Source organism: Thamnophis elegans, chromosome 7 (assembly GCF_009769535.1).
Source record: "Thamnophis elegans isolate rThaEle1 chromosome 7, rThaEle1.pri, whole genome shotgun sequence".
Taxonomy (NCBI): domain Eukaryota; kingdom Metazoa; phylum Chordata; class Lepidosauria; order Squamata; family Colubridae; genus Thamnophis; species Thamnophis elegans.
In genome coordinates, this window is record NC_045547.1 from 21218996 (window position 1) to 21241988 (window position 22993).

Here is a 22993-nt window from a genome sequence, read left to right on the forward strand (position 1 = left end):
GGGGCTTTTGGCAATTCTTTCGCAGCTCAGGGAGCTTCCAGCTCGCATGCGACTGCTGCAGTAGGGATACAAATGAATTTTTTCGCTTTCTTTAAATTTCTTCAAATTTATTGCAGATCCAGGATGGCAAACCGTCCAGTTGAGGGACTGAGTCGATAACTGGGCGGTGCCTGGTGGATCAGGGACCAAGAGCTTATCTGACTCAGTCCAATCAACGAGAGGATAAGGTCAACCCGTCCTGGATACTCTTCCCCTCACTATGGAGAAAGTGGAAGCTAATCTATATATAGAACTGACCAATTATGGTAATCAGGAGAAGCTCAACTAACATATCCCAGAAACCAGTCAAATTACACAGCCAAGAATGGGGCTCAATTTCTTTTTTAAACTGCTGGTGTAAGAACTTTGAAAGGAGTAAGAGGGTGCAGAAAGCATTAAATGCACAAAACATTACTATTATACGGGGAGGGGGACATTAAATGCAGAGGTGCAGAAAACATTAAATTAACATTTAATGCAGAAAATATTACAATGCCTAAATGCGGGCAATATCTCAGTAGGAGCAATCCTATTCTTTACATAATAGGAATGCTACCTATTAAATAGCTTTTACATTTGGGTTTTAATGAGGTTTTTAATTTGGTTTTAAAGGTTACAGACAAAAGGGACATGTCATTTATGGTAGAATATAGATGTTCTTCCAAAGGAATTAGGTATGGAATTCTGGGGTGAAGGATAACCAGAGATAACTCACATTTTATATCAGCTACATAACAATTTCCAATGGATCAGCTTCATCTAGCATAAATTAAGTGGAAGGAGGGCACATAGTAGAAAAAAAGGCAAGTAACAAACCTAATTTGTTAGGAACAATTTCCTAAAATTAATCATCATCAACACATGGTATTTAATAGAATGCTTACTTGCCAGCACCACTACATGTCATTGAAAAAGTGAAGGCTGACATTCCTTCCATAAGTGTTTGTTTCATCTCAGCAGGATAGCTGATCAAGGAGCGTTTCATCAAGTCAATCTCTCCTTCCATCTAAAGTATTATTTCTCAAACATAGCTTTAAAAACAACACCATTGCCTTCTCTTCCTGTAGAATAAGCCCAGAGATAGTCTGGTTGAGGCCTTTTTTGCACAGACCGAAAACCACTGTATTGTCTTCTTCCAACAAAAACACCTCTGGCTCACTCTGATAACTTTCTCTGGGTTTTACAAGGAATGATTGTTTGCTGTTGTGTATGGTTATGTTTAATATGTTGTTCTTTAATCAGGTTTCATCTTGTCCCTATTTAATATTTCACAATTTATTAACTGTAATTACAATTGTGTATTTTACATTTTAATTGCAATTTGCTTTTTATGGGTTCTTATTCAGATTGGAGTCTATCAATATATTGAACAAAGCACTACCCACATCATAAATTAGATTACGGTGGACTTTGGTTATGCTTGCTGCACCACTAAAGTAGGAGCAGAAACTACAAGGTGGTTTCTTCCTTTATTAGAAATGAAAATTTCATGTTATATAATTAGCAGAAATCTGAAACTGAAAAACACTTTTGTGTGCTAGTCATGGTAAGATTTTTAGATGAATTTTATTTTCATGTCTATCCCTAGAACAATATTTTTTTTAAGACTGACAGCTTTAAGATGTGACGTTTATTCCCAGAATTCCTCAGACAGCCTTGCTGGTCCCCCTTGTTGACTGGGGAATTCTGGGAGTTGAAACCCACACATCTTAAAAATTGCTAAAGTTGAGAAATACTGCCCTAAAACATCTGCCAGAATAATAATATTTTATCTATAACTTGAGATATTATACTTTGGCATTTTAACTAAATTCCAAATTAACCCTTCATCTGCAAAATGTCAAGAATCATTCTCCAAACTCAGATGTATATATTATTTTTCCAGGTCATCTCAGATATATTTTCCATTTTAAAGTTTCATGCACAAGCCAATACAGGTAGTCCTCGACTTACAACAGTTCATTTAGTGACCACTGAAAGTTACAAAGGCACTAAAAAAAGTGACATGGCCATTTTTCACACTTACACCTATTGCAGCATCCTCAGGGTCATGTGATCAAAATTTGGCCACTGGTCCATATTTATGATTGTTGTGGAGTCCCAGGCTCATGTGATCAACTTTTGTAACCTTCTGCCAAGCAAAGTTAATAGAAAAGCCAGATTCACTTAACAACCAGCTTACTAACTTAATAACTGCAGTGATTCACTTAACATCTGTGGCAAGAAAAGTGGTAAAATGGTGCAAAACTCACTCAACAAATGTCTCACATAGTAACAGAAAGGTTGGACTCAATTAAGTTGGGGATCAGCATTGCATTTTGTTAGTTCATGTTTCTCTACTGAATTATTTCCCCAACTACTCTACCCAGCATTACAATTTGGTGTTTATACATCCATTTTTACTATTTGCCTTCATTGCCACTCTTTTGTCCTTAAATAACAACAGGGGGACTGAATTATTTTTGTATCTTAATCACATCAGAATAGCCACTGTTACAGAGGATTTTAGCTATTTGGTGTCTATTTCATTTCCAAGTATTGCTTGCTTCACTGAGGTAAAAAAATATTGTATATCCAAGCACTGACCTTGCAACGGTCCAAGGAAAAGCTAAGTTTGATTGTTCTTTATAAAGATTTGATAATTTGGGAATAGTTGTGGCAGTTTCTGTACTTGTAAAGGAATCACGAGACATCAGGATGGACTTAGAATGAACCATGTTAGCACAAGGCCACAATTTGGCAAAGATCAGAAACTTCACCCTATTATAAAAAGATTCTAAATTAAAGATTCTATTGTGGATTTTGGCTTGGGGCAATATTTGGGCATGGTTAGGCTTTACAACTATTATAGTTTAGTGTGCAAACCTCAAATCTTTTTAGAGTGGTGCATACATCTGGAATGTTGTAGGCACCCACACAAAATGATTGCCATGGTGGATATCATCTGTCATGAATGAAGGGACATATATGTGTCCCAGGATAATAATGCAAGATCGAATTTGGGTTGGTCACCGGGACCAGAGTAAATCTATGGTCCCAATAAATTCAATCTCGCTGCCATCAGTCACCAAATATCAATTTATCAAATGGGAAGAACAGACATTGTTCCTTGTTACTCCTTCCACCCAGATGCTTCATATCATTGCCCAATTTATCAAGCTTCTTTCTTTCTTTCTTTCTTTCTTTTTCTTTCTTTCTTATCGGCTCTTCAAAATAAAACAGTAAGTATATCCACCAACCACCAACCACTTTTATTTTCTAAAAATGCCAATGAGATCCCAATAATTATTGTAAAGGAAGATACTTCTGGTGTTTTTCTTCATATCATGCAAATTTCCATTTATATCATTTCATTAAAAGTATCTAAACAAAATTAAGACAGCGGGTAAATGTGAGGGTTTGCAATACAAGTGCACCGAAGCATCCTGCTGCCTAGAAATATTTTACCAGGGATCCTAAGCTTAGTGTTAAGCAAGCAACTCTACTTGTTTAGTTGGCTATGTTTAAAACAAACCATGTTTGTCCCACATTAGCAGGTCTCACTGAACAAAAAGCTGTAGACCAGTGATGGCTAATCTTTTCTGGACCGAGTGCCCACAGCATGTGTGCACAAATGTGTATGCGCCCAAACCCCCAAAATGCAATGTGCGCGCGGCCCCCGCACATGCACCCCGCGCCCTGTGCATGCAGGCACAGCCCTCCGCATATGCGCACAACCCTCCAAATGCGCCCCACGCATGCACGGCAGAGACCTGAAGACCAGCTGGCCGGCAGGAGGCATGCGCACATGCGCAGGAAAGCTGAACTGGGGCAACGGCTCGCATGCCCACAGGGAGGGCGCTATGTTCCACCTCTGGCACGCGTGCCATTGGTTTGCCATCACAGCTGTAGACTTTCCTTCCATATTGTTTCAGTTTACTCCAGGTCTTACCAGAACCCCAAAACAAGGAAGAACACAGCACGAAGAAAACTAAAGGCAACAATAGATTTGATAAGTGGAGTTGTTCGTATGATACTAGCTGGAATCTCAATTTCATCAGACAATATTATCCAAATATTCGCTATAGTCTTCTAGACTCAAGGCCACGGATGCCATCTCAGACCCACTAGGAGTATGGACAGCCATCAGGTGCAATGAATAAGAAACAGCCCTTTATCTTCCTCTCTCTAGTTTTCGCCACTTCTTCTAGTTAATTTCCAATGGTTGTGTTTAATAAGTGTATTAATGGTCTGCTACTTTCTGCTGCATGTGCCAAGCTAGACACTGAAGAAAAAAAGAGAATCTAGATAAGAAAATAAAGAGTGCACATATTTTATCTGCTGACCTAAAAGTTATGCAAATAGTTAAGCTTGAACTTAATAAAGTTCCAATTTTAATATAAACACAGTATACAGTCTAGTTCCATTTCCCTTCCAGTTCTCTCAGCACAATATTTCTGATTCCGGAGCAGCTCAGGCTTCATCTTTCAAAACACTTATTCACGTGAGAATATTTTCTTCTTCCAAAACTGGCAAACTATTTTTTTCCTGTGAATTTTTTTCTTTAGGGAGTTACCAGTGAGTTAAACTTTCCAGCTGCTGAGCAGAGAACACTAGTCTGATGTTAATGCACAATGGAATCTCATATCTAGAAAACCAGCAAGCACCAGGTTTTTTGCTCTCTCTCACTCCATGAAAAGGTCTTTTGTTACTTCTGGGATATCAATAATGAATGTAGCAGTTTAATAAATATATATGGGATGATGGCGGTTTTTGTTTTTTATTTGGGAGCCGTCTGTAGTTTTTAAAAAACAGAGAAAGAAGGAAGTTCATTCCCTACTGCAGAAGTCAGCAAACTTTTCAGACACTTCTCTCTCTCTCCCTCCCTCTCTCTTGGGTGGGGTGAGTGCAAAAAACTCCCAAACATTCTTGCAAGAATCTAAAACTGAGCAAGACTGCTGAAATCTCCTATGAGATTTGACATTCCCATTTCAAAACACTAATTTCCTGAGATTTGAGGCAATGTTAGCAGAGGGAGCACACTTGGAGGAAGTGTTGCAGAGGTGGGCTGCTGCCAGTTTGGCCTGGATTCGGCGAACCAGTAGTGATGGCGGCAGGAGCCTCCACCCACCCACCCGGACGCTTCTGTGCATGGGTAGAAGTGTTGTGCGCGTGCCAGCGCGCACACACGAACCGATAGTAAAAGAAATTGAATCCCACCACTGAAGTGTTGTATTGAAAAAGTGCTGTACGGAAGTTATATTATTTGTCCAAGAAAACTGGATCTCCCCAGTTCCATCAAGAGAGAAAGAGGCAAAATGTATTCTATTACTTATACACACGTATATTTATCCTTTCTTTTTTGTTATTTTTAAACTTTTCAGAGAGGCAACAATGAGATTAAATAAAAAGAGATATACATTTGCTTCATTTTCCAAAGGCAGCCTTTAAAAAAAAATCTCAGAAGAGCTAAAACTGATTTTTTTCAGTGCAGAAAGCAGGCATTCAAATAATCCAGATAAGACAGCTGGGGGGGAAATTGCAAAGACACATGCAAACTCTCTGCATCAGAGAAAGGACACATCAGCTATAATAAACTGAAGAGACAGAGAAACAGAACTGATACAGGTAATTGGTCCAGAACTTACTGAATACCTCACAGCAAGAGGAACAGATGTTCCTAGGAAGCCTGTAATTATGGTAATGTGATCTACCATTGTTCCTCTCCTCTGCTGTGTCTTGTCTTCTGAGAACATGTGGTAAAAAAAAATACTATTCCTCCACTGAAGGTTTCTGTTCTTCTCAGTTCTTTAAATAAAGTTATACTTTTAGAACTGTTCAAAGAATAGAAAAATCAGAACTAAGAAGAGGAATTGGCAAACAGTCTTATGGCCACACCCATTCAGTGGTGCTTTTCATCCCAATCTTAAAATAGCCAAGAGCTTAGAGTGACCCTTCTTCTTTTGCCCTCAATCGTTCCCAGCATGAGGCTCTTCTCCAATGAGTCCTTCCTTCTCATTAGGTGGCCAAAGTATTTGAATCTCATCTTCAGGATCTGGCCTTCTAAAGAGCACTCAGGGTTGATCTCCTCTAGGACTGACCGGTTTGATCACCTTGCAGTCAAAGGGACTCGCAGGAGTCTTCTCCAGCACCATAGTTCAAAGGCCTCCATTCTTTGGGGCTCAGCCTTTCTTATGGACCAACTTTCACAGCCATACATTGCAACTGGGAAAACCATAGCCTTGAGTTTGTGCACTTTTATTGGCAGGCTAATGTCTCTGCTTTTTAGTATGCTGTCTAGATTTGGCATAGCTTTTCTTATTCAAGATGGTCGTCGGTAAATAAAATACAGAACAAATGAAAATAAATAAATAAACTGATAAAGAGAATAAAAATGTATTAACACTAAAATTCTGGCAAAACAGGTATTTATTTATTTATTTATTTAATCAATCTCTAAACTACCACCTATCACAGTCAAGACAGCCATGGTAAAGGGTGCTAAGACCTTTATCTTAAAGAACATCTTCTGGTTGGGGAACCAGTCTGTTATTGTTAGAAACCTTTTAGAAAAAAAGGTTTGATGCAAAATTTTAACAATTGTACAAAGTCAACTGTAATTTAGTTTTATACTACTGCATTTCATTATTTGTTATAAATATAGGAGACCTGAATATACATGGCCTTATCAGCTTAGCCATAATGGGGCTGTTCATTGTGCATTTTGTGTTAATAAGCAAATTTACTAACAATGGCTTAGGTCTGTGCACAAATAGTTCAATAAACCATGCTTTTAAAATTCTGGTTTAGTACCTTAAGTGTGAATATACACATCTAAATTTACAAACTGGTCGTCAAAACTCCATTAACTAATATCTCAACTTTGGGAGCCATTGAAAATATAATTGATATAAATAAAATAAATAATATTATCTTTTCACGATCCTATAATACTTTAATTCGGGGTAGAGTTAGGGCAAGTGGCTGGAGCTGATATTTACTGGCCAGGTGCCCTTTCCTGATGCCTATGAAGAGTTCACAGCAGGCATTTTCCCTTTGCACCCTTACTATAAAAACGTTTGCCACTACTTAGGATTCAACTCACAACCTTCCGAGAGGGAGGCAAGCACTAGGCCACCACATTGTTCAATTGATAAAAAATAAAATATGTAGATATAAATAAAATGTCATAAAAGTTTTGGAGAGGACTGTCTATTTTCAGGTGACAGTATAAAAAGAAAAACATTTTTGAATAGCAATCCCCTACTAATTAGAAAAATGCTATCTCCCAAACACTATACTGCAAAGACATGATAGCTGGAATGGAATAGGAATAGGCAAGAGACTTTGGAGGTCTTCTACTCCAGACCCCTGGAGAACCTACAGTGTACCATTTCAGACAAGTGACTGTCTGGTACCATGATGGCGAACCTATGGCACACGGAGCCCTCTCTGAGGCCACGCAAGTCGTGGCCCAGCTCAGCTCCACCGCACGTGCCTCTCACCAGATAGCTGATTTTCGGGTCCCTGCCATGCATGCGAAAAATGAGCCTCCCAGAAGTTCCAGAAGTCAGGCCTGTTTCCAGCCCCCGGGGGGCTCCGGGAGACCATTTTTGCCCTCCTGGAGGCTCAAGTAAAGTCTCCGGAGCCTGAGGAGGGCGAAAATGTGCAATTGTATAATAATATGCTGTAAGACTCTGGAAAATAAACCTAATCAAGAAAAAAATGTGCTGAGATAGGACAGCCAATTTGGAAATATCACAAAAATGGTTATAAAATCATTATGGATTAATATTCCATTTCTATGAATGCACATGGGGCCTCGTTAATCTGAGCTCTGTGTTTATTGAGAACAAAATATATAGAATACAAAATTCCCAAACATTTTCAGAAAGACATTGAAGAACCAAGGACATCCACTTGCAAGATAAGCTCTTAAAAGGGTCCCCAGCTGAATAAAAGGTGCAGAGTTTACATAAAAACAAGAAAGCAAGTTGGTGGTTAAGAATAGGCTGCCTTTTCTGAGTAATATATCTGATGAGATAAGAAAAGCTCAAAGTTTCCCCAGCTCATCGAAAAGAATATCTACTCTGAACTTCAGCTTTAGCAAAACATAAGACAAATTTGCTGGAAAATGAACCATGGACTCTCAGACATTCTAAGTAATTGTATCATTGTCTAAATGCAGAGGACTCTTCTATGTAACATAACCTTTGCACATTTCCTTTAGTCATAACAAGAACTACTAGACTGTTTACAGCACAAAAGAATAGAAGAATAGAATTCTTTATTGGCAAAGTGTGATTGGACACACAAGAAACTTGTCTTTGGTGCCTATGGTCTCAGTGTACATAAAAAAATACATTAATCAAGAATCATAAGCTACAACACTTAGTGATAGTCATAGGATATTAAATAAGCAATCAAATCATACTAGGAAACTAAATAATACAATATAAATTGTAAAGATACAAGCAACAAGGTTATACTTGTAAGTGGAAGGAGATAGGTAACAGGAAGGATGAGAAGAATATACAGTCTCAGTAAATAGTTTGACGGTGTTATGGGAATTCGTTGTTTAGCAGAGTGATGGCATTTGGGAAAAAACTGTCCTTGTGTCTAGTTGTTCTGGTGTGCAGTGCTGTATAGCATCGTTTTGAGGGTAGAAGTTGTTCTCTGGTTGTGAATTTTGAGTTTTATTTTTTTATTGCTTTCAGGCAATCAAAAATAAAGGTTTCCATTCAAATCAATACGATAATTCAACATCACAAAAGATAGTAAGATATATAGGCAAGTTCCTTTTTTATTTTATTGAAATAAATAGGAATAAAAAAGGGTGTAACTTTTTTCATATTAAGTTTGTGAACCCATAGGGTGTGTCCATACCAGAAATCTACAACAGACTTACGTTAATCTTTCCTTCTACTGATTTAAACTTTAGATTAAGAGAATTCTGCATGTCTGTTAAGCTACAGCTCCCATGATTTTTGATAAAAAATCCACCTCAAATAAAGCAATGTACGGTAACATATAGATAAATTAGTATTACCTCAGACTTTACAATTTCCAGTATGTAGTATAAATAATGTTTTTCACTTTGTTATACTGAGCAATTTTGAGGTAGACACCTTGAAAACAGTACTGTAGAGGAAAACTCATAACTGACAAAAGAGTTCATTGTTGAATTAGATTATCTTCAGCTCCATTGTGTATACAGAATGTACGTTACTCATACACAAAGAAGGAAAACCACAACATTTAATATACTCATTTAAATGTTCCAAAATGACTTTAAAATTATAAGCACAAACTTCAACACGGAACTCAGTATTTCTTTAAAAACAAAGCTACATCCTGGATTGCCTGGCTCAAGAATAAACTCAGAGGATTGCTCAATAGAAAGATCTCTATTTCTTGAAAAGTCTGCTGTTCAAAATGTTAACATGACTATTTGTCAAGAAATATTGTAATAATATAACAATTTGGGAAGGGAAGGCAAGAAAAAGGTGAAATAAATAAATAAATGCAAACACACAATCCATTTCACTATGACAGTTTCAGCAAAGGACATGCAGTCCTTGACTTACATCAGTTCATTTAGTGACCACCCAAAGTTATGACACTGGGAAAAACTGTAGCATCCCCAAGGTCTGTGATCAAAACTCAGACCCCTGGCAACTGACTCATATTTATGACAGTTGCAGTGTCCCAAGGTCATGTGATCACCTTTTGCAACCTTCTGACAAGCAAAGTCAATGTGGAAGCCTGATATACTTAACAATCGTGTCACTAACTTCACAACTGCTGTGATTCACTTAACAACTATGGCAAGAAAAGTTGTAAAATGGGACAAAATTCTCTTAACAAATATCTTGCTTAGCCACAGAAATGTTGGGGTCAACTGTGGTCATAAGTCAAGGACTGCAAGTATAAGTACCTTTTCCTCATGTCAATAGAGAACCAGCTCCATCATATTCACCTTAACTGTTAATTCCAAAATTCATGAGGAGGTAGACTTATACCAACCAAGCAATTATGCACAACACTTCAAACATTTTTTTTTCAGATTTTCAAATCATGTAGAAGAAAAAGGCTGAGTTGAGACTGAATTGTGGCATAATCAAAGTCTAAAAATGGAGTACAAGATGACATTGAACTTAGATGGATTCCTTCCTCTCTTTTGTGGAGACCATGACATCCTCAACATAAGCTTTGGCAGGCTACTATACCAACAAACTATTTAATATACTCTATAGTTAATGGGAGCAAACTTTAATATTAATATTTTTATCCCAGTAAATTTACAGCAGCAGTTCTACCCCATGGAAAAGGGTTTACTTCATGGGAAAGTTGATGAATATATTATCTTTGTAGATAATCTTAGAGATCAGCAGTGGATCAAATTAAGCTTTAAGTTAAGACATTTGGAATCAATCAACACATATTATACATTCAAAAGCACATCTTTTTTTTCTGCTTTACCATAAAATTTTTAATTTCACCCTGTAGCATTCTGTTACAGTTAGTAATGTCTGCCCACATAGCACAAGAGTTGGTAACCAAGAATACTGAAGCCAGAACTGTTGTTCTAACCTAAACATAGTAATTCAAACATTTCAATAGAAAGTTTGTCTTAGAATAATTGAGGCAACCTGAGTATTGACACAAAGCACAGTCAATAAAATAAAAAACTTTGTGTGGTGAACTGTGTCTATTTAAAAAAACACTAAATTATATTATTGTTGTACAGTACCTTAAACGTATTGGGAATAAGACTCATTCAGTGAGCATATAAAGAATGTAATCTTATGTTATTTTAAACATTCTTTTTCACACACGCATTAGTGTATAGAAAAAAATACATGAATCTACAAAAAGGCCTAGAAGGCTAAAAACAGACAGTTTTAAAGACTCTGAACTTCCCCAAGCCCCAAATACCATGTCTTCATTCAGAATCCCCTCAAAACTGAACAATCCTAAGGGTGGGCTACACATCATTTTTTTGGTCTCTCACATTTGCTAAGTGGCTTTTTAACTTCTCCACTCAAGATACATCTCTTCCAAAAAATAACTGCTTTTCTTGGCGACAGGCACTGCAATATAATTTTAAATAAAGACTCTATACAGTATTTGCTGAAATCAGTTGCTATTTTCAAGGAGGATATAAAGAAATTCAAAGCTTAATGGAAGTTAACAAGGTGATCATATTTGTTACTACTGCCTGCCAAAACATTTCTGTACACCAATATCAGAAGAGTGGGGAAAAGTTCCACAGGATTGATAATCTCCCCTCTTTTTATTGTAAAAAACTGTGCTGAAAGGAATACATAACTCCAAGCCTTGCCATTTGTCCAGTGGAGCATCATCTCAAAGGAAGCAATGATCTCCACATATAATGCCTTAAATCAGGGGTGTCAACTGGAAGCCCATGGGCCGGATGTGTCATGCGCAGGCCATGCCCATCTCAGCTCCGCGAAGGAGGAAAACATCGTGAAATGTCACATGATGGCAATGTGACATGGCGAGTTTTACTCCAGTGCCTTAAATGGTTTAAATGAATTTGCTCTTCAGACAATCCTTGCTTATACACGGTAAGCCATGAAAACGCACAACTGGGTTGAAACCCAGATGAATAATAATTCATAAACTCCAATGGACTGCATAATTCCATGTACAGATGTAATGATATGTATAATATATACACAGCTATAGTGTTTTTCATAATCCCTTGGACAACTCTTCTCATTGGATAAGATCCAAATTTTCCAGGACTAAATCTGGAACTAACCCAGACAAACACCAATGACAATGATAGATTAGGTGAAAATGGACAGATGGTTAACATACTGAACTATGCTGGCTCATATCTAAGAATTATACAGCCTTGAATTAGATCAGCTTTCTTCCCACCTGGCACCCTGTAGATGTACTAATCTACAACTCCTACACATCCAGCAAGGTTCCTGTGCTGTGCTAAATGGGAGTTTTAGGAATCATAATTCAATATATATCTGGAAAAAGCTGTTCTAATGTATTTCAAGGAACAGCTCAATGCAGCTGTAGTTAGCAGTGAATGAAACAGTGTTAGATGGATCTTGGTTCTTCTGGTTTCAACAGAATTCATTTATGGCTAATTTATCTGGCTTGGAGCCAGAGTCTTTTTCAACAAACTGCTTCAACTATTTCTTAAGTACAAAACAACTTTTTCATATTGGGACCAGGAATTTGACTCAAAACACAGGGAGAGAGCTAGTTCAGTTATCTTTTTCTTTCCTCTCTTTGATGTACTTGTCAAGAGATATAAGTCATCTAGCAAAGGCTCTTCAAATTACCTTTCGTATACATGGAAATATGTACAGCTGTTTGAGAAGACAGAGTGCCTATTCATAAGTGAAAGATACAGGACCCATTGATGCTTGGACATCAGCTAAAGTAGATCAACAAGTGGAAAACTTCTTGATTCTAAATGTTACTGAATTTCTAGAAAAGGAAGCCTGGGTAAACAAAATAAACAAATATTCAGGGTACTATAGTTCTGAATACTATTGAGAGAACTATCTCTGAACAAATGACTGGAACTTTTTGTCATGTCTATTTAATTACAGTTTATTGAATAAACCCTAAGTTCTCAATATATAGCGTATTTTTCAGAGTATAAGACACACCTTTTTCCCTCAAAAAAGAGGCTGAAAATCAGGGAGCGTCTTATACACTGAATACAGCATTTTTTTGTCTCCTGAAACTCCACCCCCTACACCAAAATGGCCATGCATAGCTTGTAGGCGGCTTTCATAGAGCTCCTGAGGGCTGGGGAGGGTAGAAATGAACAAAAAATGGGCCATTTTTTGCTCAGTTTTGCCCCCCCCCAAGTCCCCAGGAGCACTCTATAAGCTTCCTAAGGGCCATTCATGCCCTTTTGGGGAGAGGAAGGCCCTTTTTGTGAAAAATGGACCTTTTTTTGCTCATTTTTGCACCCACCCCCCGGAACACTCTAGAAGCCTCCAAATTCATGCCCTTTTTGGGAAGAACAGGTCCATTTTTGTAAAAAAACGGGCCGTTTTTGGGAGGTTTGCAGAGTGCAAAAACTTTTTTTTATTTGCCTCTTCAAAACCTTGGTGCGTCTTATACTCCAGTGCATCTTATACTCCGAAAAATACGGTACATGCTACATTACTGTTATTGTTCTAGCCAGGAGTGTCAAACTTGATTTCATTGAAGGCCGCATCAGGGTTGTGTTTGGCGAGGGTGCCAGGGTGGGCATGGCAAAGATAGGCATGGTCAGCTCAATATCACTCCTGTTGGCGCCACCTGTGGTGGCCTGAGCACCTGGCCAGCGAAAACGGGTTGCCGAGCTCCATTTCTGGCTGTGACGGCCTTATACAACCCTCTGCCAGCAAACCTGAGCTCCATTTTCACTGGCAGAGCCACCGCGGGCCAGTCCTTCACTATTTCCAGGGTGGCCCCGCAGGCCAGATCTAAGCATCCCTTGGGCCGGATCCGGCCCCTGGCCCTTGAGTGTTAAAGGCTTGTAACTTAGTGGTTGAAACTGCACAAATGCATAACTTTGTAAAGGTATTCATAATTGTTATTAATGTTTGGATATGATGCAGAAGATGAGCAGATACTGGATTAATGCTTGATCATCTTAAATAATGTTCAAGTAGTCACCTAACCTTTATCCCTAATTATCCAACCATTAGTGGATCCAGTACAGAGATGGGGTGCTCCTGGTTCGGCCAAACCGGTAGTGGGAGCAGTGGGAGGTTCCCCTACCCGCCCGGATGCTTCTGTGCATGCACAGAAGCATTGTGTGTGCGCAAGCACTAGTGAGCCAGTAGTAAACCGGCTAGCAACCCACCACTGATCCAGTACTGTACAGATCTCCCTCCTTTCATCTCCCAATATTGTTCTGCTCTTACCTATCAGCATATTCTAACTTAGGATCTACAAGCAATCAGCTTCATCATCATCTACCATTCAAAGCTCCTCCTCTCAAGAGACTCAACACTTTCTTCATTCTTCCCACAACTCTTATTTCCTTCAAATTCATTGAAAAGTCACCATTTTTTAAAAAAAAAATCCTTTAGCAGAATCACACACAGTAGGTCTTAATAATCCTGTAACAGAGCACAAACACATGGATTTCAAATCAAAACATATTCCTTTCCTGTTTAACTCTTTGTCTCCTTTCTCTGGGCCTCATATTAGATTGCAAGGTCTTCAAGACTGGTTTATAGTGCAACTTTTCCAACTTATAATGCAACTGTTCACATGACTCCCAAAAATTCCCAGCAAAGAAGAAATCAATCTGCTTTCCTTGGATTTCAGGTATAGAGCTGAAAATCTTACACATGCAAAATATGTGCATAATTTAAGTTTTTCCAACTATGAGGGAGATTTTCAATGAATCCATTTTGCATGATGCCTCCTTTAAGACAGATACGCTACAACCTTGTGGAAAACACATTTTCATTGCAGCTTCCTTTGAATATATTTGGAAACCATACCTAATGAAGACAATCTGCTCCTGAAAGCAGGAGACTTACACTATCATATTTCAAAATTAGTATTTGTCTGGATTGAGTTGAAAAGGAATTCTTCAAGGAACAGCTCAAAGATGCAACTATTTGGTGTTCAAGAAAGGGGTTGAGAAGTATGGGTTCCAACAAGCTCTTGACCTCAGCATCCAAATCTGAATGGATATGAGGGGAGTTTGATGCAAAATCTGTCTATTGTGGGTTTTTAATTACTGGGGGCCAAATAACAGTACACTTCTCCTTTTTGCTTTTCTGTCTAATCACCAGGATGTCTGTTTTTTGCAATTCTATTCATATATTTATTTCACTCCATACTCTCCAGATTGGAACTGAAAACTAATGTGAAGAAGTATTAAAAGATGAAGTCCAGGGATTATATTCTAATCCTTCTAGTCATGAAGATTACTGGACCAGCCTTTCACACAGCCACCTAAATGCTGAATTTAATTGTCCATCCAAATACTTAAAATGGAATAATTACTTTAAATATGATATTTAAAAAGAAAACAAAAGTACGTTGTAGAGGAGGCCCAAATGTATGATAAAGAAATTAATATTTTGGTTAGATTTTTGTTGATATTAGAACAAAGGGACCAATTTTAGGATTACCGCTATTTGAATTTTGTATGACTTTAAAATTCTTAAGTAAATCTACTTGCCTACTCTGAAATATTTTTCATTGCTAGCAATTAAAAATCAAATTTATCTTCCACCAATGAACATTTGAGAATAAGCTCTATTAAAATAAAAATTACTTTTGTGAGTTTCAATTCCTATCCCTCAAGTCTTATAAGAAAAAACTGCATCTACTAAAATTTTGTTGAAAATCTTCCCAATCAATTGTAAGGCTAAACACAATTTGTCAATATGCTCTTGGTAAGCCACACCAAAAACCAAACACCTATCCCCAAATCATCCAGGCACAAATTGAAAAAAAAAGCATGAGAAAATTCAAGTGACCAAAGCAGAGAACAGCATGTTATATTAAAAGCTGTACCACAAAATATTAGATTACATTATCATGTGTACCAACTCAAATATGACAAATAACCATAATGGGAAATAAGATTCTAAGATTCAGCATATGTGCAAGGGCTCACAAAAAACAATCCTTTTATAGAGGAAGATGCATAAGTTAGCATCCTTATTTCTGACAACTATATTTCCATAAGCATTTTTTAAAATTTTCTTCTAATACTTTATTCACAAAGAACTAGATCTTAAAATATTTAAAAATGGAGTTGCATGGCCAATAAGACTAAAACAATATTTTTAGCTTTATAAACTTTAATCTTGCTAGTTAGGAATAACTTGGTTATCTCATGTCAGATAGTTTGATTATTGACATTAGTACCATTAGTACCATTATTCCCACAGGAAACCATTTTGTAGAGTTTCCACAGAAAGTTTTTACATCATCTATTGCCTTTAAACTGGAGAAGAATCAAGTTTAAAGACTTATATATCGGTATGTAACTATCTTACACAAGAAGAGTTATCTTTCTTGGTCATTCTAACAGATGGCAAAAGAGCATGTGAATAGTGCAGGAAAGGCAGAGCTGTCTAAACATTTCATGGTCATTGGAAGGAACTCTAGGAGCTATCATTCAACAACAACTGAAGGGCGCCAAATTCTTAACCCCCCAAGTTTTAAAAAATGTTAATCTACATGGGTAGGATAAATAAGGACCAGAGTCCTCCAATTTAGTACCTGACAAAACTCATACCATCAATCATATTGGTTGAGGATGACAAACATTATAGACAAATGTACATGAAGGATGATAGCTTACTAGACCATAATATTTATTAATGCAATTTCCAAGTAAAACCATTCTTTGACATTTGGCCAAGTTCCCATTTCACAGTAAAGCAAAGCATTATTTTTAATTCTTTATGTTATTTGGACCCATCCATTATGGTTTGGAAATCATAGTTTGTGTTTTAGTGCAGTGATCCCCAACCCCCGGTCCGCGGACCGGTGCCGGGCCGTGGAGTACCTGGCACCGGGCCGCGCACGGCCAGGGGCCATGATCGCTGCAGCGGCCAGGGGCCATGATCCCTGCTGCCTCTTCACCCACACGCGCAGCCTGAGATCAACCCCGGGACTCGAACCTGAGAGCCGCCTCTCCGGTCCAAACCCCACTCCCACCCCGGCCGCCCGCCTGGCCGCCTTGGTAGCCCGTGGAGACGGAGCGCGTTCGGTTCGCCGCTACCTGGGGGCGCCGTCCCCATGACATCACCGCGGAGTCCTTGCCTCCTTCCCTGGCGAGGCTTTCTCCCCGCCAGCCAATCAGAGGCCAGTCCCCGGGCAAGCGGGGACAAGTTGCTGGCCGGCCGAAGCAGAAGCGGGAGATTGGAGGGGGGGAGAGAGAGAGAGAGCGAGCGCTGGGCAGGTGGCAGCGCGTTCCACAGCGGACTAGGCGCGCCGCGGGCTGCCAACCCCCCCACACACACACACGTACACACACTGCCTCTCTGGCAATTGGCTGCCCAGGAAGGGAGCGGGGAGCTTTCACAGATAGGAACGTGATGGGGTTTGTTTTCTTCCCCCACTCCTGAGCCCCCCCTTTTTTTTTGCTTGCCTTCTGGGGTCTCCGCCGTGGAGCAGCCGAGGTCAGATGGGGAGGCGGAGAGAGAGAGAGAGAGATGGGCGGGTGGCAGCTGTCTGTGAAACATCTTCCCCTCCCCACCTCCTGGGCAGCCAATTGCCAGAGAGGCACGGTGGGGGTGGTGGGGGTGGAAGGAAATAAAAAGAGAAGTTGCCCTTTCATTTTGCAATCTCTCTCTACGACCTTGTTTCATTCTCTTCCCTTTTGTTTCGTCCTCATTTCTCAATCTCAGCAACTTTAACACTTTTGGACTTCAACTCCCCAAATTGCCCAGCCAGCTAGAATAGATAGATAGATGGTGGATAGGTGATTGATAGATAGAGAGGGATGGATGGATGGATGGATAAATAGATAAATAGATAGATAGATGATAGATAGATAGAGGATATATACACATACATGCATACACACATACATACACAGAGAGAGACAGAGACAGAGACAGACATGGATGGATAGATATCACAGAAGTGAGTACACCCCCTCACATTTTATCAATATTTAAGTATATCTTGCAGCAGTTTAGACATTAATGGCTGGGGGCCATGATCGCTGCAGAACAACGCCCCCCCACCCCTGCGCGCGCTCAGCGGGCCACGGTAAAATTATCAAAGGCTGACTGGTCCGCGGCGATAAAAAGGTTGGGGACCACTGTTTTAGTGTACTGGGTGAGACAACTTTGCTTGGACAATAAATGATAGTTGAATAAACCAAGTTTTAGGACAGTGGTGTCCAATCTGGACAACTTTAACTTAAGACTTGTGGATTTCAACACCCAGAAATCCGGGGGGGGGGGGGGAGTTCAAGTTTACAGGTCGTAAATTTGCCAAGTTTGGACACTCCTGTTTTAAAGGAATGTGTAAAACAAGTCTGTTTTTTACCAGTATGCACCCCTGAGCATACTTATATTTTTATTTGGGGGGGGGGGGTAATGTTGATGTTCATCATACATAAAATCTATTCTGCACACTTCAAATCACTCTTCCCTTCAACAAATTACTTTTTAAAAAAGAATGGCTGCTTTAAGTAGACTTAGAAGTGAAGCCTTCTACTTTTGCTCAATGTTAGGAATTTCTAAATTAAAAAAGAACCTACCCTATCCTTCTCTGACAGTCTGATGAAGTTCTTTAAATCCACTAACTGACATTTTTCAACCAAGGACAGAAAGCCAAACATCTGGCATAATTTTCTGCTCCTTGTTTCTTCCGCAGTTTCTTTCATAACTACCCTTGCAAAACCACTATGAATAATTCTTGGATTCCTAGGCCTGCATTCCCTTTCCCAACTGGTTCATGTAATGATAGCAATGACAGATGGGATAGTAAAAGGAAAGTGGAATGCCAGACCTATATTTTTCAACGCACCGGAATCTTACCCAAGTAAGAGACCGTTATTATCACTCCCGCAAGCCTATTCTTTCCTCACTGGCAACTTATAGGAACTCCTTGACTTGCAAAACAGGAAGGGAAAAAAGCACCAAAAAGTTATGCGGTAAGCTTTTCGAAGAAACAAAAATTGTTGGGAGACTAGTGTTTTCCGGTTCTTCCTCTAGTGCAGTTCTGGAGAAGTAAAACCTTCAACTGATTTCCTCTTCCTCTTCAGAGGCCCTCTTCCACTTCTGCTGAAATTCCCTAACTCCAGGCTCTCCACCATATTTAACTAAGCCGAACCCTTCTTGCATCTGGGAAAGTCTCCTCCAGGGCATCCTTTTAATAATAGCGACAGCTTTTCAGAAGATCTGTTTCCCCCAAAGGGGGAAACTTATGCCCAGAAGGAAAAAGAAGATAAAACCATAAAAGAAACCTGAATCCAGATAAATTCATATATCCCCCCCCCCCAAAAAAAATAACCCTCTTGCATCAGCTTGCCCCACCATGATGCTCTTTTAAGGGCATTTGATTTCATCTACATCAGTGGTTCCCAACATGGGGCCCACGCCCCACAGGGAGGCAATTTGATTTTTAATGGGGACAATTTGATTTTTAATGGGGACAATTCGAACCATGTTTAAAGCAAGTGAACTTTCCTCCGCGTGAGTAAAGTTCACGTTCACTCTCGAAAGATCCAGCCCCTCGGAAACTGTGACTGTTGTGTATTTTAAAGTGTTGTTTTGTGTATTTATCCCCTTCCTTTGTTTATTGTAAGCCGCCCGGAGTCCTTCGGGAGTGGGCGGCATACAAGATCAATAAACTCAAACTCAACTCAAACTTTTTGAGAAAAGTAAGAATTGTATGTCAGGGAGGTGGGGATCCGGATTTTAGAGATGCTTAGGTGGGGCATGCCCCCCCCCCGAAAAAAAAAGTTTGGGAACCACTGATCTATACCAAAGCCAGCCAGGCTTCTCCTAGCAAACCCAGATTGCTTAGGAGCCAGGATTCACTTTTTCAAAGCAGCTGCAAACTTGTGGCTCTTCCCCCTCCCCAATGTTCGTTCACCCAGTCAGCCTTCCTAACACCCCACTTCTGCCAGGGACGCGTTTCTCTCACCGTGTTGTAGAGGAGGGCCTCGGAGTCCACCGGTTCCGACAGCTCGCTCAACTTTCGATCCCACTGGAACAGGTTCTGCTCCCCACTTTCCAGCACCTCCATAGTCAGTCGGGGGCCGAGCAAAAGACCAAAGCGCGTGGAATGGGAGTCGGGGGGGACGGGACACACACACACAAAGGAAGGGAGCGGATGTCGGAGCCCTCTCAGCGGCCGTTTTAACACCGTCCCGGGAAGCAGCCTTGTGCCATAAGGTGGAGCGTCATTTAGGAGCCACGACCCTCCTCCTAGCAGGAAACCCAGTCCCAAATCCCCCAAAACACACAAAGACACCCGGACTCCTAATCTTCCAAGAAACGGCCTCTCCGCTTAAAAGGAGATTCAAAACTACCAAGGAAGCACCGCAACGACACTCCGGGATTCAAATGGTATAAAGGCGTCCCTGTTTCCTATGAGGCAAAGCGGCACAGACGGTCTCGCGGAGCGCAAACGCGCCACTGACCCTCCCCTCACCGCCTTCCACTTCAACCGTGACAACACGGAGGCCCTTTTTTTTCCCCTTGCAGGCCAGCCCTGGACTCCGCCTCCTGGCCAATCCGCAAAGTCGAGCGGGCCTGCTTCGAAGGCTGCCGCCCAATCAGAAACGGCTTCCCCCGTGCCCTCTTTGTTCCAATGCCGCTTCGGCCCCGCCCCCTCCTCCGTTCCAGCTGTGTGGAATGTGGGCGGGAAATCCCAACGACGTCAGTGAGGGGGGGGGGGCGGGGGGAAGGCCCTCGGATTTGTTCGGCTTTTGCCCGTCGGTTTGACCAATAACCTTGGACCTGCCGGCTGCGGGGAGCATGAATTGCAGCCAATGGCTTAGCGACAAGAATACAGCTTCGGGAGAAAGCCCGCCTTGCTGCCAGGAGCGGAGTCAAAATAAAGCGCTGCGAGGAAGACCTGGAGGAAAGGAATCGCTTAACCTTTTAAACGGGGGGCCACTGGGTGACATTTAACCGGAGGGGAGAGGAAGTTCTCCCACGTAAAAAAGGGATTTCTGCTGGCCTTCAATTAAAAGCCCAGAGCAGGCGATCCAGTTCCGGATTGACTCATCCTTCAGTCTATATAGAAACCGGGAGCAAAGGTTGATCTTTCTTAAGAAAGCAAACACGTGCAGGGGGAAATGAGGATATATTTAACCCTGGTAACAGGAACAGAAAGATAACAAGGTCCATTAACATTGGGGGGAGGGGGGAATGCCCTTCATTGACCCGCATGGAATCCTGTCTGATGTCTTGGATAACAATTTCCATCATTCCCAGCCAACCAGCCCAAACATTACCGTTTTTCAGTTTGATGCCTTCCCAAGATGCTGGAAGCAGGCTCCACAGACTTTTTAATGGTGCAGAAAGTTAGCCCCTACCCATCTCCTAGAAGAACGAAATATTAAAAAGGCAGAATATTATATTTCCCAGAGGGAGAAATGGAGAGACATGTTCTTAAAAGACAGAAAGCTGACTCTGTAGAGTCCCCTGCTTTAGGGGACTAGATGACCTATAAGGTCCCTTCCAACTCTGTTAATCTGTTAAATCAGTCTCCCTCTCCTCAAGAAACTAGGGAGGCCACCTTTTAAACATGCAGATTTGGTAATCAATTCAAGACAGGATTAAAACCCCAAGGAAGACAGCATCTAGGATTAATTACATTTTGTTAAACAAGATTAAAAATCCAAGGAAGTCAGCACTTTGGACTTATTGCCAGCCTTAGCGAGGCAAACTAATTAAAATCAAATAGCAAAATACACACAAAACAAGCCTCTAAATTACAAAATGCTGTAGAACAAACTATATAAAAATCCATGTACTCATCAAACCAATTGTTCTGATGACCCAGGACTGCTGGTAGTTCTGTTCATCGTTAAACCATCTTTCCAATCAGCCTCCATGTTTCCAGTGTCTTTCTTCCAGCTTGGAACTGAATCAAATGGATATTTCTTCCAATAATCTGATTGCAATGTCCAAGACATTTGGAGGGACAGTTGGAAAAAATTGCTGGAATATGTGCAAATCACAGGGCTGCAGGATTTGGGTTGCAAAAGATCCAGAATGCAGTAGAGAGCTAGGCAAGTTTCTCTAGGTAGTCCTTGTTTAGCGACTGCCTCATTTAGGGACTGTTTGCTCAGGTTTGCACTAACTTAGCAAAGGAAATAAAGAGCAAAAGTAGATCATTCTGTAAAGCATGGATATCTAGTAATAAAATATGTCTTAGATATTGATAATATCTCAAATCTTATGCATACGTATTTAGGAGTAAGCCCTATGAACACAACACTATTTAAATAACTGCACCCATATCCTGTGAAAACAGGATATTTGGAGCAAGTAAAGAATATAAAAGTAAAACTGTTCATAAAGGTTAGCTATATATTTTCAACTTCCTAGAACTCTTGTCACGTAAAATTGTAAACAAAACAATAGGAAGGAGAATAAAATGACTGATTATAAACTTGTTCATGTTTTTAAAACAGAAAATGGCTTAGGCTGTATCACAACTTTTCTTGATATGGTGTCCTCAATATGTTTTGGACCAATTCCCAGAATTGTTAAGACAGTTCTTTCTTTGTTATGCTGTGGAAGAATTCTGAAAGTTCAAGATGAATATATCTGCACAACATCAAGCTGCAGATTTTGTCTCAATAGTTGAAATTTATGTTTCAGGTTTTTGCAGTTGCTATACATACTGTACATGGCAAAACATAAACCACATTTATTTTTTCTTGAAGGACAATGAGAAAATGTATAACAGTCATTCAACCCAGACTCTGCTGTTTGTTTGTTTTTCAAAGATGGAAACTAGTAAGAAAGCCTTTAACCCTCCATAATTGAGGAAGGAGTTATGGTTTTTCAACTTCAGGAGGTGCTGGAAGAAGCAGAGACTCTAACCGATTTCAAACTGGTTTCAGGAGGAGCTGAAGGATTGAGACTGCTTTGATCCACCTGGTGAACAATGTTTGATTTAGTGTTGGAAGAAATGTCCATCTGGGTTCCGTTCCAAGTGGGGGAAAAGATATTGGAAACATAGTGGCTGCTTGGAAATATGGTTTTAGTGGTGGACAGCAGGAGTGGGTTCCTGTACCGGTTGGTACTGGTTCACTGCATGTGCACTGTGCGCACATGACTTTGTTTCTCCTTGAAGTCATTTCACTTCAAGGAAGCAAAACATCTTCAAGGAAAAACAAAGACAATCTAGATGCTTTTGGGGAAAAAAACACCTTTAGGATTCCACATTATCATAAAAACAGCAATTAAACAGTCAGCCATCAGGTCTCCCTCAACGTTCTGGGCCAAATGTATGAAGAAACCTG

The 22993-nt window shown here is 40.1% G+C and overlaps 1 protein-coding gene across 1 annotated transcript in view; it reads right to left on the minus strand.

Moving 5' to 3' along the window:
* Positions 1-20185, minus strand: part of CREB3L2 (cAMP responsive element binding protein 3 like 2) — a 73880-nt gene extending 53695 nt beyond the window's left edge. Inside the window, exon 1 of the mRNA XM_032220952.1 lies at positions 19654-20185. Coding sequence (XP_032076843.1) covers positions 19654-19755 — 102 coding nt within the window. The 5' untranslated portion in view covers positions 19756-20185. The remainder of the gene's footprint in view (positions 1-19653) is intronic.
* Between the last annotated feature and the right edge of the window lie 2808 nt (positions 20186-22993).